The 15,214-nt window shown below is 36.4% G+C and overlaps 1 protein-coding gene across 5 annotated transcripts in view; it reads left to right on the forward strand.

Annotated features, from left to right (window-relative positions):
- The window catches only part of MBTPS2 (membrane bound transcription factor peptidase, site 2), a 39,295-nt gene that overhangs the window by 8,727 nt on the left and 15,354 nt on the right, over window positions 1-15,214 (forward strand). For all 5 annotated transcript variants that reach the window (XR_010884291.1, XR_010884290.1, XR_010884292.1 and 2 more), the window contains exons 4-7: window positions 4,927-5,030; window positions 7,719-7,846; window positions 11,750-11,868; window positions 12,822-13,002. Coding sequence is in view for 2 of the 5 variants with exons in the window: in XM_067297179.1 (XP_067153280.1) it covers window positions 4,927-5,030; window positions 7,719-7,846; window positions 11,750-11,868; window positions 12,822-13,002 (532 nt within the window). In the remaining 3 variants the exon portion in view is untranslated. The remainder of the gene's footprint in view (window positions 1-4,926; window positions 5,031-7,718; window positions 7,847-11,749; window positions 11,869-12,821; window positions 13,003-15,214) is intronic.

A 15,214-nucleotide genomic window follows, 5' to 3' on the forward strand; every position in this document is an offset into this window, starting at 1 on the left:
TGATGCTGGTATTTTGACCTCCCCCCATGAATCACAAATGTTCTTAATGGCATCTAGAATGGTGAATTCTTTCTAGAAGGTTTTCAATTTACTTTGCCCAGATCCGTCAGAGGAATCACTGTCTATGGCAGCTACAGCCTTACAAAATGGCTTTCAAGTCTTATTATTTAAGAAATACGAAATTACTCCTTCATCCATGGGCTGCAGAATGGATGTTGTGTTAGCAGGCGTGAAAACAACATTAATCTCGTTGTACATCTCCATCAGAACTCTTGGGTGACCAGGTGCATTGTCAGTGAGCAGTAATGCTTTGAAAGGAATCTTTTTTTCTGAGCAGTAGGTCTCAACAGTGGGCTTAAAATATTCAGTAAACCATGTTGTAAATAGATGTGCTGTCATCCAGGCTTTGTTGTAGAGTAGACTGAGCATAATTCTTAAGGGCCCTAGGATTTTCGGAATGGTAAATGAGCATTGGCTTCAACTTCAAGTCACCAGCTGCATTAGCCCCTAACAAGAGAGTCAGCCTGTCCTTGAAGCTTTGAAGCCAGGCATTGACTTCTCCTCTCTAGCTATGAAAGTCCTAGACGGCATCTTCTTCCAATAGAAGGCTGTTTCGTCTACATTGAAAATCTGTTGTTTAGTGTAGCCACCTTCATCAATTCTCTTAGCTAGATCTTCTGGGTAACTTGCTGCAGCTTCTACATCAGCACTTGCTGCTTCACCTTGCACTTTCATGTTATGGAGACGGCTTCTTTCCTGAACCAACCTCTGCTAGCTTCAAACTTTCTTCTGCAGCTTCCTCACCTCTCTCAGCTTTCACAGAATAGAAGAGAGTTAGGGCCTTGCTCTGCATTAGGCTTTGGCTTACAGGAATGTTGTGGCTGGTTTGATCTTCTATCCAGACCACTAAAACTTTCTCCATATCAACAATAAGGCTGTTTCGCTTTCTTAGCATTCGTGTGTTCACTGGAGTAGCACTTTGAATTTCCTTCAAGAGCTTTTCCTTTGCCTTCACAACTTGGCTAACTGTTCAGTGCAAGAGGCCTTGCTTTTGGCCTCTCTCAGCTTTCGACATGCCTTCCTCACTAAGCTTCATCGTTCCTAGCTTTTGATTTAAAGTGAGAGACGTGTGACTCTTCCTTTCACTTGAACACTTAGAGGCCGTTGTAGGGTTATTAATTGGCCTAATGTCAATATTGTTCTGTCTCAGGGAATAGGGAGGCCTGTGGAGAGGGAGAGAGAGATGGGGGAACGGCCGGTCAGTGGAGCAGTCAGCACACACACAACGTTTATCGATTAAATATGCTGTCTTCTATGGGTGTGGGTTGTGGCGCCCCAAAACAATTACAAGAGTAACATCAAAGATCACTGATCACGGATCACCATAACAGATACAATAATAATGCAAAAGTTTGAAATACTGTGAGAATTACCAAAACGTGACACAGAGGCAGGAAGTGAGCACATGCTGTTGGAAAAATGGCGCCGACAGACTTGCTCAACGCAGGGTTGCCACAAACCTTCAATTTGTAAAAAAAAAAAAAAAAAAAAAAAAAGCAGCAATATCTGCGAAGTGCAATAAAGCGAGGTATGCCTGTAACAGTTTATTGAATTGCCTCATGGATTTCTGATGCTGGACAATATATTGTGTGGTTTTAGGAAGGAATGTGTTCTACCGAATGGAGAGATTGCAAATATTGTCTTTTTTATCTCTTGCATCAAAATACCTAAGGCAGTACAAAGGATTTAAGATTACCCTTAAAAGAGTTTTAACTTGCAAGGATTCTTAGCTAACCTCATTTATTCAAGAATGCTGTCTGAACAGAATGTATGGTCATTTTCCAGAACACAGAAAGTCCTCTGAGATTGCTTTGCCTTCTACTGTGTAGCTTAGAGCAGTGGTGTCCAATAATTTTACTCTAATAAGGTATTTAGCTAGTCTGGTGACAGAAGTTGAGGGTTATGTACTGCCCCTCCTCTGTTAGGTGATAGGCCTTCCTGGAAGTGCTAAATTTACTGTGTGCAGCTAGACTTAGATGTTGCACAAGCACAGGAAGCCTGATGGTTAGCATGTGCTATAAATCCAGGGCATTTCAAATAGTTTGGATTTGTTTCACACATGCAGAGTGACTACAGTAAATGCAGTAGTGTTGGCAAAAGCAGACAATGAGACCTGGGAGGGAACTGCTGGTACTGCCAGTACAGTCACCTGGCCCACAGACTGCTCCTGAATTATTTCCAGAAGCAGAGAGGGGTGAATAGGCAGTCTTGGTTGTATGTCCAATAGAGCACAAGTTCGACATGAGACTGAAAATTTCTCATGTTCAGGCCAGCAGGGTCTTTCCTAAGCATGGGTGTCTATTTCATTTTGGAGTAAGAAAAGCTCTCTTACATCTTCATTTTTGAGATCATTATACGGATTTATCCCCTTTTGAGACTCCACAGTGAAGTGTTCATTTGCCATACACTGCTCTTCTGAGAAAATAACATAAATAAGCAGGGGAGAAAACTAAAGCTGACCCTTTGGGAAGCCATCTGATTTGAATTGAAATTATGAAAGCAGACATCTAGGTTGATATCTACAATTTCAGTGCAGAGTGGATTCCTCAGTGACTGCCAGCAGCATCACTGCATTCAAAGAAAGGCCAGATTGGTATTGAAGAGGATATAATGTATAGGGATAATGTAGTGCTATGTATAGGGATATGGTTACTTTTCCTAAGTTGGCTTGTGGTTCTCTTTCTTTCCTACCTCAGTCTTTCATTTTCGAATGGTCACAATTGTATCATTCTGCCTTTGAAGAGTTTCAGTATTCTTTGTGAGGGGAAGGTACTAGCATAAATTAACATAAGAAAGTGACCCAGATGTGGTTGCAAAGACATAAAGAACAAGTGAGGAGAGCCTTCTCATTTGTTACTCATGCATTTCATCATTATCTGACTGCCTGGGGGAGAGAGAGTTACGTTAAAGATGCAAAACTTTTTTTTTTTTTTTTTTTTTTTTTAACTCTGCTTTAGCCTTTGGCCTAAATTTCATTACCCTTTAGCCTTTGGCTTTAGAGGTGAGGAGCAACAGTTCTGCTTATGTTATATTGATCAAGGTTGTTGTAGCCTTCCTCTTTTGTTCAGTCATGTACTTTATTTAAAATACCTATCTGTAGGTCACTGAGTTGTTTATCTGCCCCCTCTTGTGTTGGTTGCTTATTGACAAAAGTGGGAAAGAGACAGATCAGTTATTAACAAAGGATCTTCTTTTACTAAAGGTATTTCCAAAAGACCATAAAATATAAAATAACAATGTTTATTAACAAAATACCATTCTTAATTTCAGGACCAATCATGAGAGTTAGCTTCCTTTTTAGGTGAATCTTAAACTAGCTTCTTTGATGTAAAGTCTGAAAGCATTCAGTGCTGTATTCTAACATTATATTGTCATGGTAAAATTAAGATAGCAGTTTTTGCTATTACTGTCTGTCCTCTTATATACCCAGAACAGAGGGTCACTAAGAATGGCAGTTAACTGATCCATTAGTGCCACCAGCTGATGCTGTAGTAATACCAGCAAAAGATGCTTAACAAATGAAGAACAACTAACTTCATACAGTGAGGTACAATAGTTATGACAGTTAAGATAAGTATCTTGGTTGTGGTCACACTCTGAATAGGATTTGTGAAATGATTCAGTTCAACGCTAATGAAAACAGTCTTCTGGAGGATTTCCTTTAACTAGATTGCCTCACCAAGCTGCTTTAGAGTTCTGCCACATGGATAGTTGAATCCATGTAACTGAGGAATGGGTGGGATTGAATGAAGGTAGGGTGAAATGGGATCTGCTCACTTGGATCTGCTGCCAGAAGAATAGTGGTCTGGAACTGCAGCCTTTGTGCGTCACCTGAGGTCAGCTTTAGAGAGCCTTATAGGCAGCTCAAGAATTTTTGCGCATAGCATCTCCTTTCTGCCACAATTCACATCATGTTCACAGCAATGGTAACAGTGGAGTGCTCTTTGCCTCGAGGAGGAAGAGCTCTGGAGCAGGCAGGAGAGCTTTCCCTGAGTCAGCAGAAGCAATGGCCTTACCTTCCTACTACAGCAATAGCAGCTGAGCAAGAGCAGCTCCCTCTCTCAGGTGGAAAGAAGGGATGGTTTCTCATTTTCTCACTTGTGACTGCTTTGAATCCTACCTGGCAGGAGATGATGACTTATCAGTAGTGCAGTGACGGAGCTGGGGATCAGTGGGAATCCACAGAGATGGCAGAAATGTGAGGGGCCTCCATATTATGTCTTACGTAAATTAAAACTGTATCTGCATTTCAAATGATTTTTTTTTGTCTTAAATTGTCATATGTAGACACTCAAAACATGAAAAATAATCTTTTTTTTATCTTTTAATTTGGGGTAGTCTCATGATTTAGGATAGGGAAAGAGAAGGGAGACCCTGACAACTCCAGTTGTAGCCCTTTTGAACTGTTAGGGTTCACAATGTTTTAAGTGCAATGCAGCTTTTATTGGAGGGTGGATCTCTATAGCTACATGGCTAGCTGCAGGAATTGTAAACTAATGCTTACAGTTGTCATTCTGTCTCATTTGAGTTGAAGTCTGTGTACATTCTTACGAACTTATGGAGCTTAATATAGAGTAGGACACATTCTGTCATGGTTGTGGGGACTGAGTAAGGAAGGGAGAGGGCTTTTGGCCTGTAGAGCTTTTCAGCCTTCAATAAAAGATTATTTATTGAGTATATTTTAAAATATACTGAATAAGTTGAGGGAAGAGGCAAAATCTGATAGTGCTGTGTGAAAATGGCCCCTGTTCTGTTGCTTGTCTGAAGAAGCTGTGTGAGAATGACAGTTTAGAGGCAGCAGGATTTGTCTTTGTACCTCTTGGTTTCCTAGTGTGTTTTGTTTTGTTGTCATGCCTACACAAACAGGTGCCTGGTGTAAATTTGCCTGTCAGCCAGATGACCTATTTCTTCTCTGCAATCCTCATCAGTGGTGTGATACATGAAGTCGGCCATGGGGTGGCAGCTATTCGGTAATACAAATTATTTTTCGCTTACTGTGTGTCAACAAAACCTAATATTCCAGAGTGTTTAATTACAGGCGAATGTTGTTAGCATTTCATCAGTTTATCTGGAGAATACGTTTATTCTGTTTCTAATAGCATTTCATAGCTTCCTTAGACTAAGTTTAGAAGGATGTACAATTGAGGATAGAGTTTTAATGCACAGTGCCTGTTGTACAGATCATGAGAAATGACTTTTGCTTTGTAAATAAACTACATTGCATCAGATTTACAATTATACTTCTTTTAAGCTATCTTATTTTCACATAGGAGTTGCATTTCTGTAGCTGTAGCATTTGCAGAGAACCTGTGCACTATTGCACAATGGTGCTTTGTAATAGATTTTAAATTAATTTTTTAAACATAGCTTGTAAAGTAGTATACGAACAGACTGAAGCAGTAACTCCATCAAATGTGATTTATCCCTGTTAATATCAGTGGTATGTTAATTTTGGTCACAGATGAAATTTTTCATGTCACTTAACTGTGATGATTACTTCACAAAAAATTTATTTGCTATGATTAGTCATTACTGTTAAATGACACTCTAGCATAAGAGGGTTAAGTGGTAGTTACTGGGATGTGAACTTGATATTCAGGTGTCCTCCGCATTTTTCCTGGACATTGTAGGCATTATTTGTCCCAAGGACACAAAGCCCTAAGCTGTTTCTGTATATTTTCTTGAGCGTAGGAAGTCATGACTGTATCTTAACTAGTGACTATCTTTTTTATAACCGTAGAAATTCTCAATTAAAGGAGGAGTTTGGGACCAGAATGTGTTTGATCAGTCTATGTCTTTCAGCTTGTTTTCTCTCGTATTCGCTGCGATTTTTCTGTGGAGAATGAAACCCTTACTCTTGATCATCCCACCACAGGAAAAGCCAACAAAATTTTATTTCTTCCTCTCCCCTTTACAATTGCCTTCATGTGCTGCTGGCTAACTGCAGAGATGCTGAGAATAACAATACAGCTCTTAACCAGAATTAATAATTTTCACATCTTAGTGGTGTAATGCATAATTATTTTCACTCATGATATGGGGCAAAGGCCCATATTATCTGGGCAAATATTCACATTCAGGTTGTGTTTTTGTAGAAAATTGATTGCCAGTTATTTTAAGGGAAATAATGTAAAATTGTCATCAGTTAAGATGTATGTTTAGAAGAATTAAGATTTTTCCTACTTACATTGCTGCTGCTGCTGCTTTCTCCTTGACAGTTTTTTTTCCTCTCCTCATTCAGATTGGGTCTACACTCCTCTTGCAGTCAGTCCTCAGAGTTTAGGCTGTACTAAGTAGCTTCTGTGGAAGAATTTCATTATTCTGGCAAATCACTTTGACTCCCTGAAATCTGCAACATGCTTTTTCCAAGTGCAGTTTAAGATAGTGTTGGCTGTAAACTACAAAAGCTTAAAATATTTGAGCCAAGGCTTATGCCAGAAAGGCATCTGTCACTTTATAGAGCTGCAGCATTTGAAATCAGCAATTGCTTTAACCATGGGCTGGCTTATGGCAAGGGGGATATCTGTTTAGAACATTAATTCTGTAATGTTCTAGATCCATTTTTTGATAGATAGAAATCTGTTTAAGGAGCAGGCTACAAAGCGTTTTTCTCCTTCTGTCTGTACCTCCTACACAAATTATGAAATCCTATACAAGCATTAGAATGCCTTTTATTAACTTGAAGTATGGGTAGATCTGATGAGTTAACTGCAGGGAATGAATGTACTGTTTCATTCTGATTAATTTCATATAATATTATGTCTTTTTTTTACTGTATATGCACTTCATTCTTGCAGCTAGGTTTATATGAAAAGTGAATAAATAAAATGCTATGCCCAGTATACTGTCACAAAAAAGATATGAGATTAGCTGATCCATGCCTAGTTTGCAACAATCAACTTAGAATATGATTATTATGCCTCTAAAAGTCTCTTATGAAATTTCTAGCTTCATAAAACCTTTATGTAGTTATTTTAAAAAGTGCCATTTAAAAGCACTTATAAGAACTCTGAAAATGATATATATCCTATCTGTATGACAATGTCAGCTACTAATATCTTTAAATATCATTTGTTCTTCAACCCTATTGAATTTTTCTTTTCTTTTCTTTTTTTTTTTAATGACATTTCCCCTCATTTTTGTTAGTTTATAAATTACTCTAAATTCCTTAAGGACAAAGAGAGGAATGATAAATCCAGGCAATGTATAGGTGTTTCTTGAAAAGAAAAGCTGTTACTTTCTCCAGATAATTTTTGAGAGATTAGTTTGAAATTGAGTCCTAAATACTGCCATTTTTTACTTTAAAAGAAAATCCCAAAATACTGAACTGTATATAAGTTAACTTGAAGGTAGGTAGGATATTGTGTGTAATTCTTACCAGGAACCAGAAAATAAATTGAAGTCATCCTTTTTTTTTTTTACCAGTCTTGCAAATATATGTTGCTTAAAAGTGACAATTACTGCAGAAAGCATCCTTTAGTTTAATTATCTTTTAATCCTTTGTATTATGAAAAGATAAGTTAGTTACATAATTATAATTGTAGTTATTTCAGTAGTCAAAAATGTATGTATTAAGCAGAATCACTCATTTTTTTCAGTTGTTTGTTTGCAGTAACACCACTTCTTTTCTTGTTTTTGTTTGTTTGTTTGTTTTTAAGAGAACAAGTACGATTTAATGGATTTGGGATTTTTATCTTCATTGTCTATCCTGGAGCATTTGTTGACCTCTTCACTACTCACTTGCAACTTATATCTCCAGTCCAGCAATTAAGAATATTTTGTGCAGGTAATAGTTTGTGCTCTTTTATTAAATCTTCACTTAGCACAGTTATTAATTTTATATGTATTTGTTGACGTGAGAATGTCATCTGCGTATCTGACTTCATTTTCTTCTGGACAAATTTGTGCATACAAAATAACACCTCTAAAATGGGCATCATCTGCAAATCCTTGATAGAGGATTGAAAGTTTTAAATGAAGCAGCATAAAAGTTTCTCTTTACTTAAAGTGATCTTCTGTTCTGGACCTAAACTGTCCTGTCAGTGATGTCAGAAAATCGTTTGATCACTACTGTCCATATTGTGCTGTTTTCTGGGGAAGAGACTTCAGTTTCTAGGAGCTTGAATGAGTACCAATTTCCTTTCGTGAAAAATGTTGCTATATCCTAGATCTGATTCCGAATAGTTGTGCATAGGAAGTTTCAGCTGTGTGGTTGGAGAAGGAATGTGGTTCTGACCTTCCTCTTCCATTAGAATATGCTCTTATGCCTGCCCTGGTGCAGAATTTCTTCTGTGTGTTTTCCATATTATATGTCCTAATTAGTAAAATCTTGGAGCACACAGGCTGGAAAATACTCAGCCAAAAGACTGGTGGTATGATGACTAGCTTTCACACGGGAATTATCTTGAGCAATTCACTTCCAGTTTCTGCAATAGGTGCAATCTGTTGCGTGATTTTCAATAATAGTTTCAAGAAAGTGTAAGTTATATTATTATATAGGTCACTGTGTTTTGATGTTGCTGTCAGGGGGAGATAAAGGCTAAAACACCAACATCTAAAGAGGATCACAGCTTATGGTTCCAAATAACCTCCAAATGGTTTTGATTTGATGCTTTTTTTTACTGAAGAGAAAACCCTGGCTACTGGGAAGTAGAGCCCTTCTGCTGCTGCTATGGAAAGTTAGACTCAGATTTTGCTATGCTTCCTGAACTGCTTATGTGATTGATTTCTGGAGACAGAAGTGGTTCCTAACCTATTGAAATAAAGATAGGAAAGTTAGCATTTTGGTTTAGTTCTTGATACCGATGGGTTTCTACTGCAGAGGAAAATAGGACAGCAGCCTGCCTGTTGCATTGCTTACATACTAACATTCTTTGCTGAATATTGTAACTGTAAAATACTACAAAGGGGGTTTTAGGTAGGGGATACAGAAGCATTTAGCAAAGCATATTTTCAAGCTTTTGTAAATCAGGTAAATGATAATAAATGCTAAGTAAATAAAGATAATTCATATTCCAAATACCTTAATAAGCTAAAATCATTCACTGAAATAGACTAACTTTTATGAAGCCCTGTTTCTCAAGTTAAGCAATTTCCATTTCCAGCTAGCAGGAACAGATCTGGAAGAGAAGACATTAATTTTCCAAATGGGCTGCTTACATGTATTTCTGCAATTATGTAGAAAAATAAGACTGTAAGCTGTAATAGAAAATAATTGCTTGCATATTTGTAATGACAAGAAAATGCCTATAATAATTCTTAGGAAACCTGAAATAGGGGGATACAAAGTAGTAACTGAGACACATTGCAGAGTTAGGCATAACAAATATCTGCAGTTTAATACAGCTAACGGTATGTATGTTTTAAAACTAGGCTGTTTGATGATGATAGTGTGATGTTCAGTAAACTTTACTCATTTTTTATTAATTATCGGAACAATTGAATGAACCTATTCTCAGTGTTCTGAAGATCTAAATTTGTTTCTCTGAATTTATAGGAACATGCTTTCAGATTTTTGTATAGTAGCTAAGTAAGTAGAGAACTACACTGAATTGTCCTTCTGTAGTCCACCTATACTGTGGAGATTAAAGAGTATATGTGTTGTACAGCAGATGGCATCATGAGTTCAGGAATAGTGAATGAGCATTCTTCTAAGACCAGTGATATTTTTAGCACTAATTTCATGCTTAATAGAGAAAAGGTGCTCCTCTCTAGCACTTATTTAAAATTAGTTCAAATTTTTGTATTATTTTTGGAGACCCTTTTTAACAGAAAAGGGAGTTAAAGATTTTGAAGATGTTATTGTAAGGTGTTGCAAGGGCTGTGTGAAGTGTGCCATTTTAAATATAGAGAATGGGGTATCCAAGTATGAGACTGTTTTACTAAAATGAAATTGATGGTATACTGAATAGTGTGTCTCTACAGATACTCTCAATTACAGGCTTTTTTTTTTCCTGTGGATCACCTGGGATGGATTTCATGCCTTTCTGTTTTAAATTTCTCTGCCGTATTCCACACAGCGAACTGTAAAGATTATAGTATTAAGGCCCATGTTTTCCAGCTGTTTGAAAGTACTCCTTGTCATCCTCCAGCAGTTCCATCAACTTTCCTTTTTTCCCCCCCCCAGTTTTTATGCAGTTTACTTTCTCTAATAGCCACACTGTTACAAAGTAATTTTAGTTCTATCTTAGATTTTTATCCTTTGTTAAGCTGGGAAAAAAATAAAGTTTATTTTTAAGTTAAAAAGATTTTTAAAATGAAGTTAAAATATTTACTTAATACTTCAGTTTTTGTTGTGCTTTTGTGTGTATGTGTAAGAGAGAGAGAGAAAAGAAAAGACTTTAATGCTGAAATGCTATATTTATCTGATTGTCTTTCAATGCGATACACTTAAAAACTTGCAGAAAGAGATATTACTTTAAAAAACAGCTGTGAGTGGAAATGGCAACAAATCCTTAATTAGAATACTCCAAAAATGTTTCTCATTTCTGCAGCATTAGAAACCTTGTAGAAGAAGAAAAATATTTTTATAAGACCTGGTGACATGTGGGGACAGCTAGGAGAAAGAAGTCTATCATATATTATGGTAGTTAGCTTATATACAGTGCAAGAAAAATAGGTTTAAAATATTTTTAAATATATTTATATTGTCTAGTAATTCTACTGTAAATATAGAATTGAATCAAATCCTTCTTAACAAGGTGAAGCACTGTAAGATGGAAATAAGGAGTCTTCAATATTGGAAAGTTTTCCTACATTGATCATACAAAATGTTTGTCCAAGAGCACAAATGGAATGAGAAAATTTGTATAAGATGGGATGTTGAAGGAAGCCAAGTATGTCTTATGAGAGGTTGTTTTCATCCTATGGAGAACAGCCTTCTACAAAGATTAGAGTTGTAAACATGTTGCCAAAAATAATGGGTTAGGAAAAGCTAATTGCACAACATAGTTTCTTGATGTGGTTTATAGGCCCATATTTTAATCATGATTGTAAAAGAAGCTCTTTTTCTAATCTTGTTTGGCACACATACACGTAATTATTCTCATTTTAAAAGGATTGATCCGATGTAGATAACCATGAAAAATACTCAGTTGCAACTAAATTTAGTACATCTTGCTGGCTGAGAGCATATAGTGTTTCATATTCGTATTTAAGTCCATTTATTAAAGATTCTTAAATTCAGCATTTTATTGTGGTAGAAGGTGACAAATTATACATTTCTTTCCACTGTTTTTTTTTTTTTAATATTTGTAATGTATGACAACTGTTTGGATAGAAACTCTAATTTAGTAGTAGATTCAGAATACCAGTGTTTTGCATATGGATACTCTGCCCAGTTCGTACTCATACAAGTAATGTTATGTGATGAAAAATCAGTATGATAGAATGACGCCTTAAAAGTGGACCTACCACTTTCCTGTATTTACCAATAGTATAATTCTCAGGGGTTTGGAGGATTCTCTAAAGCTACCTACCCTACAAGTGAAATCAAAAAGTTTGCTCAAGTTTGTAAAGTAATACACATGTTCTTCTTTCATGCCTGTATTCATAAATTTTCAGCCATTCTTACAGTAATTATTTCAGGAAAATTAATTAAAAGGTAACTGTAATATCTTGCATTTCAAAAATGCCTTTTTGTTATTACTATTAGTGTTTATTTAGAAACCTTTTGTATTCTTTTTTTTAGGAGTGTGGCATAACTTTGTTCTTGGTGTTGCAAGTCTTATTGTTTTGTTTCTGCTACCAGCCGTTCTTTTTCCTTTCTATTACACGGGTGTTGGGGCACTTATCACGGAAGTCACAGAGGTAGGAAAAGATCTTGAATGGTTTCATATTATATGCTTTGTGACCAGAAATGTACCAGTGTCTCTTATTATCAGAAGCAAATTTGGTCTTTGCAGCACTCTGCAAAATCCAATACATTGTGCTTTTTGTCTGCTTAAAGTTTGCCTCTCCGTCTAATGATTTTTTAATATTAGTAAATAAATAAACATGGTATGATTAATTACAGCTATTCAGCATACTGTAAAACTGTTCAGCCATTTGAGATGAATTTGCAGGCTTATTTCTGTTTATTTTAAACTTTTTTTTTAATACTGGAACCAAGCAAATCTGCCTGAAACTATATCATCGCTCTAGTTATTGCTATCTGTTTTTAATATTAGAGATTATTTTGAGCTGATTTCCATGCTTATTTGGTCAGTAGAAGCTGGAAGCAGAGAAAGGGTAGAATGCTGAGTTTCTGGAAAGGACTGATTTTTTGTGACGTAATCAAATACAGCATGGTTGAAGAACAGAGCTGGAAGGATTCAGTCCTCCTTGGATAAAAAAATGAACTGATATACCTCAGGAGGAGAATGACATTTGTTGTGCTTTATACCTACAGAAGTACAGGTATACCCTGCTTTGCTGGAAGATTAGTGTATTAATTTAAGCTTCTTGAACTTAAAATGATAGGAAAAAACACAACATTAACTTGTATGAAAATAATTGCTCAAATTTGAAGAGGTCCCCTTGATCACTTGGAGACTTGGCCTTTTTTTTTTTTTTTTTTTTTTTTAACTAAATAAGCTATTCTTCATGGAGAATGTTGTTTTTGTAATGCTCTATCTTAAGTTAAAATAATCACTTCTATTAAAGCCTGAGATTTTCTGTTTCTGCAAAAATAATTTCTCAACCTAAATATTACAGCAGAACTGTAAACTAATCTTTGTAGTTTTAACAATAACAACATGACTAACATCACTTTTTCTTCTCAGGATTCTCCTGCCAATGGACCAAGAGGTCTTTTCGTGGGAGATCTTGTCACTAGCCTACAAGACTGCCCAGTTTATAGTGTGGAAGACTGGAATTCCTGTCTGGGAGACATTTCACAGAAGTCGCAGATTGGCTACTGTATAAATGCAGCAACCCTACAGCAATTAAGTTTTCCAGCTAGAGGTATGACTGTAGGTGGTCTCTTCATTATTCTAGACTGTAATTTTAGCATATCTTAAAGACTCTTTTGGATTTAGGATTTGTTAGTGGGAAGCATTTTGGTAAGTCAAGTCTACTATCCTGTCTTAAGCAATGACCAGTATTCCATTCCTTTTTGTGAAATGCTCTAGTGAGGGAGAGAAAGAGGAAAGGTGAATTTCTCTTGTCTTCCAGTCATCCTATGTGAATATACTGTATGGTTTGAATAATGAAATTTGCCTCTCCAGGCTATTGCATAATTTGGTTATTACCAGTAATACAATTATTTCCTCTATTTTTAGTTCAGTTATATGGGTCAACTCAGTGATCTGTTGCAGATATAAATTTCACGCGTTACGGTATTGCTCTGATCTGTGCAACATTACAAATTGTGTGGCTTAAGTTAATGATGTGCTTTATTATGGCCACTTCTGGTCTGTCTCACTGTACAGGTTTTATGCTTCATTTGCTTCTTCAAGCTTACAGTGTCTTTGCCTATAAACTTAGTTCTGTCTGGATTGCACATATTTCTTCTAGAAGCCAGTTTATTTCCTTCTGTTTTCATTTATACGTTAGATTGCTTGTTGCTGTAACAGCTTACCCCTGAGAAACAAAAAAATAGGAACTGAACTAAACTAGAACAATAAACAAAATTAAGTAGAACAAAAATAAACAGTCAAATTAAATTGTCTGAATGTCTTGTGACATGCCCTAAACCTCTCTAGAGTTTGGTTCATGCAAGCATCCATGGAGACTGAATTCCAAAGGTAAGAGGCTGCAGCTAAGCAAAACCTACTTAATGCTATTCAGAGCTTTAAAATTGTCAATGGCATTTTTCCATCATACTGGGAGTAAAAAGGAGGTCAGGCAGCTTGAGTACCCATGTTTTTTGATGCGTTATCATTCTCATGTGACATGGAAAAGATAACTTTTTGTTTTTTTCATATGTAAGGAAAGTAAACTTACAGCTGGATCTAAGATAAATATTTAAACCAAAAACTAGAGGAGCATGAGTAAGATTCTGGCTTTTAGATATCTAATAGTTTGGATTATCTTCTGAAGATGAGGGGCAACTTTGGCACGTACTCTCATCTGGGCTGGGATGGCAAGTGAAAACCAGTTCCTAGATCCTAAAAAGACGTATGTGCTGAGATTGTTGCCCTCAGAAATGCAATTTCGGAGTCATGGGTAATAAAACTGCATATTCTGCAGCAGAACCAGTCCTATTTAGATGGACATGCTAGAGACTTAATATTGCTTCTAAGCTTAGTTACTGTATTATGTTAGCAGCCCATTGTCCCACTGCTGCTTTCTAATCAGACCAGTCTGTCTCTATTTTCTGAGCCACAAACCTCCAGCAGTGAGAAATATTCCTCTGAAATTAAATGAACTGTGTTCAGTCTCTAGCAGCTGTCATTTGTCAAAAACTTGACAGTTCACAACTTGACATAAATACAGAGTATCAATAAAAATGTGTGCAGCAAATGGACCCTGTCTACTTGACCATAAAACAAATGGAGAATAAACTATTTAAGATAAGTATGAAGCTAGACTGAAAACGATGCCCCAAAGATCTTTTTGAAATAAAAAAAGGAGTTTTTAATGTAGTTTATAAGGAAACTAACTTTATGGTCATTCACCATTTGAAAATATATATGGTTGCTTAGCCTCAGGGTACTTGAAACAAAGCCCCAGGCATAAAGCTCCATATTAGTGGACTGCAGAGCATGCAGAGATAAATAGGCAACCAGTATCTCAGGCCTGATCTACCTAAGGAAGGCAATCCAATGTTGCTGCAACACAGATTCTTATGGTGACATTCTTTTGTGGTTTTTTTTAAACTACTTCTTGTAGAGTAAGTCAAATTTGATTCACAAAGATTCTGTACCACGTTGTAGCTAAATCAGTTACACACTGTAGCTAAATCAGTTTTAAAATATCATTTTTCTACTGCTGTAGCCTTCAAGACTTGGAAAGCTTTAAAAGCCTGAATCTTGTAAAGGCTTTTCACGTTTTAGAAAGGGCATTTTGAGCCTTGGTCATTTCCATAGTCAGGCACTGAAATCAGTACAGCAGCAGGTAACAAATTTCTATTCTAGCAGTTAATGCTAGCTGGAGGCAACAGATAAAAGTATTTTGTAACTCATAATGCTCAGTACATTGTAGCAGTTGGTCCCCAGGCTCTCAAGGAGATTTT

Source organism: Apteryx mantelli, chromosome 1 (assembly GCF_036417845.1).
Source record: "Apteryx mantelli isolate bAptMan1 chromosome 1, bAptMan1.hap1, whole genome shotgun sequence".
NCBI classification, from domain to species: domain Eukaryota; kingdom Metazoa; phylum Chordata; class Aves; order Apterygiformes; family Apterygidae; genus Apteryx; species Apteryx mantelli.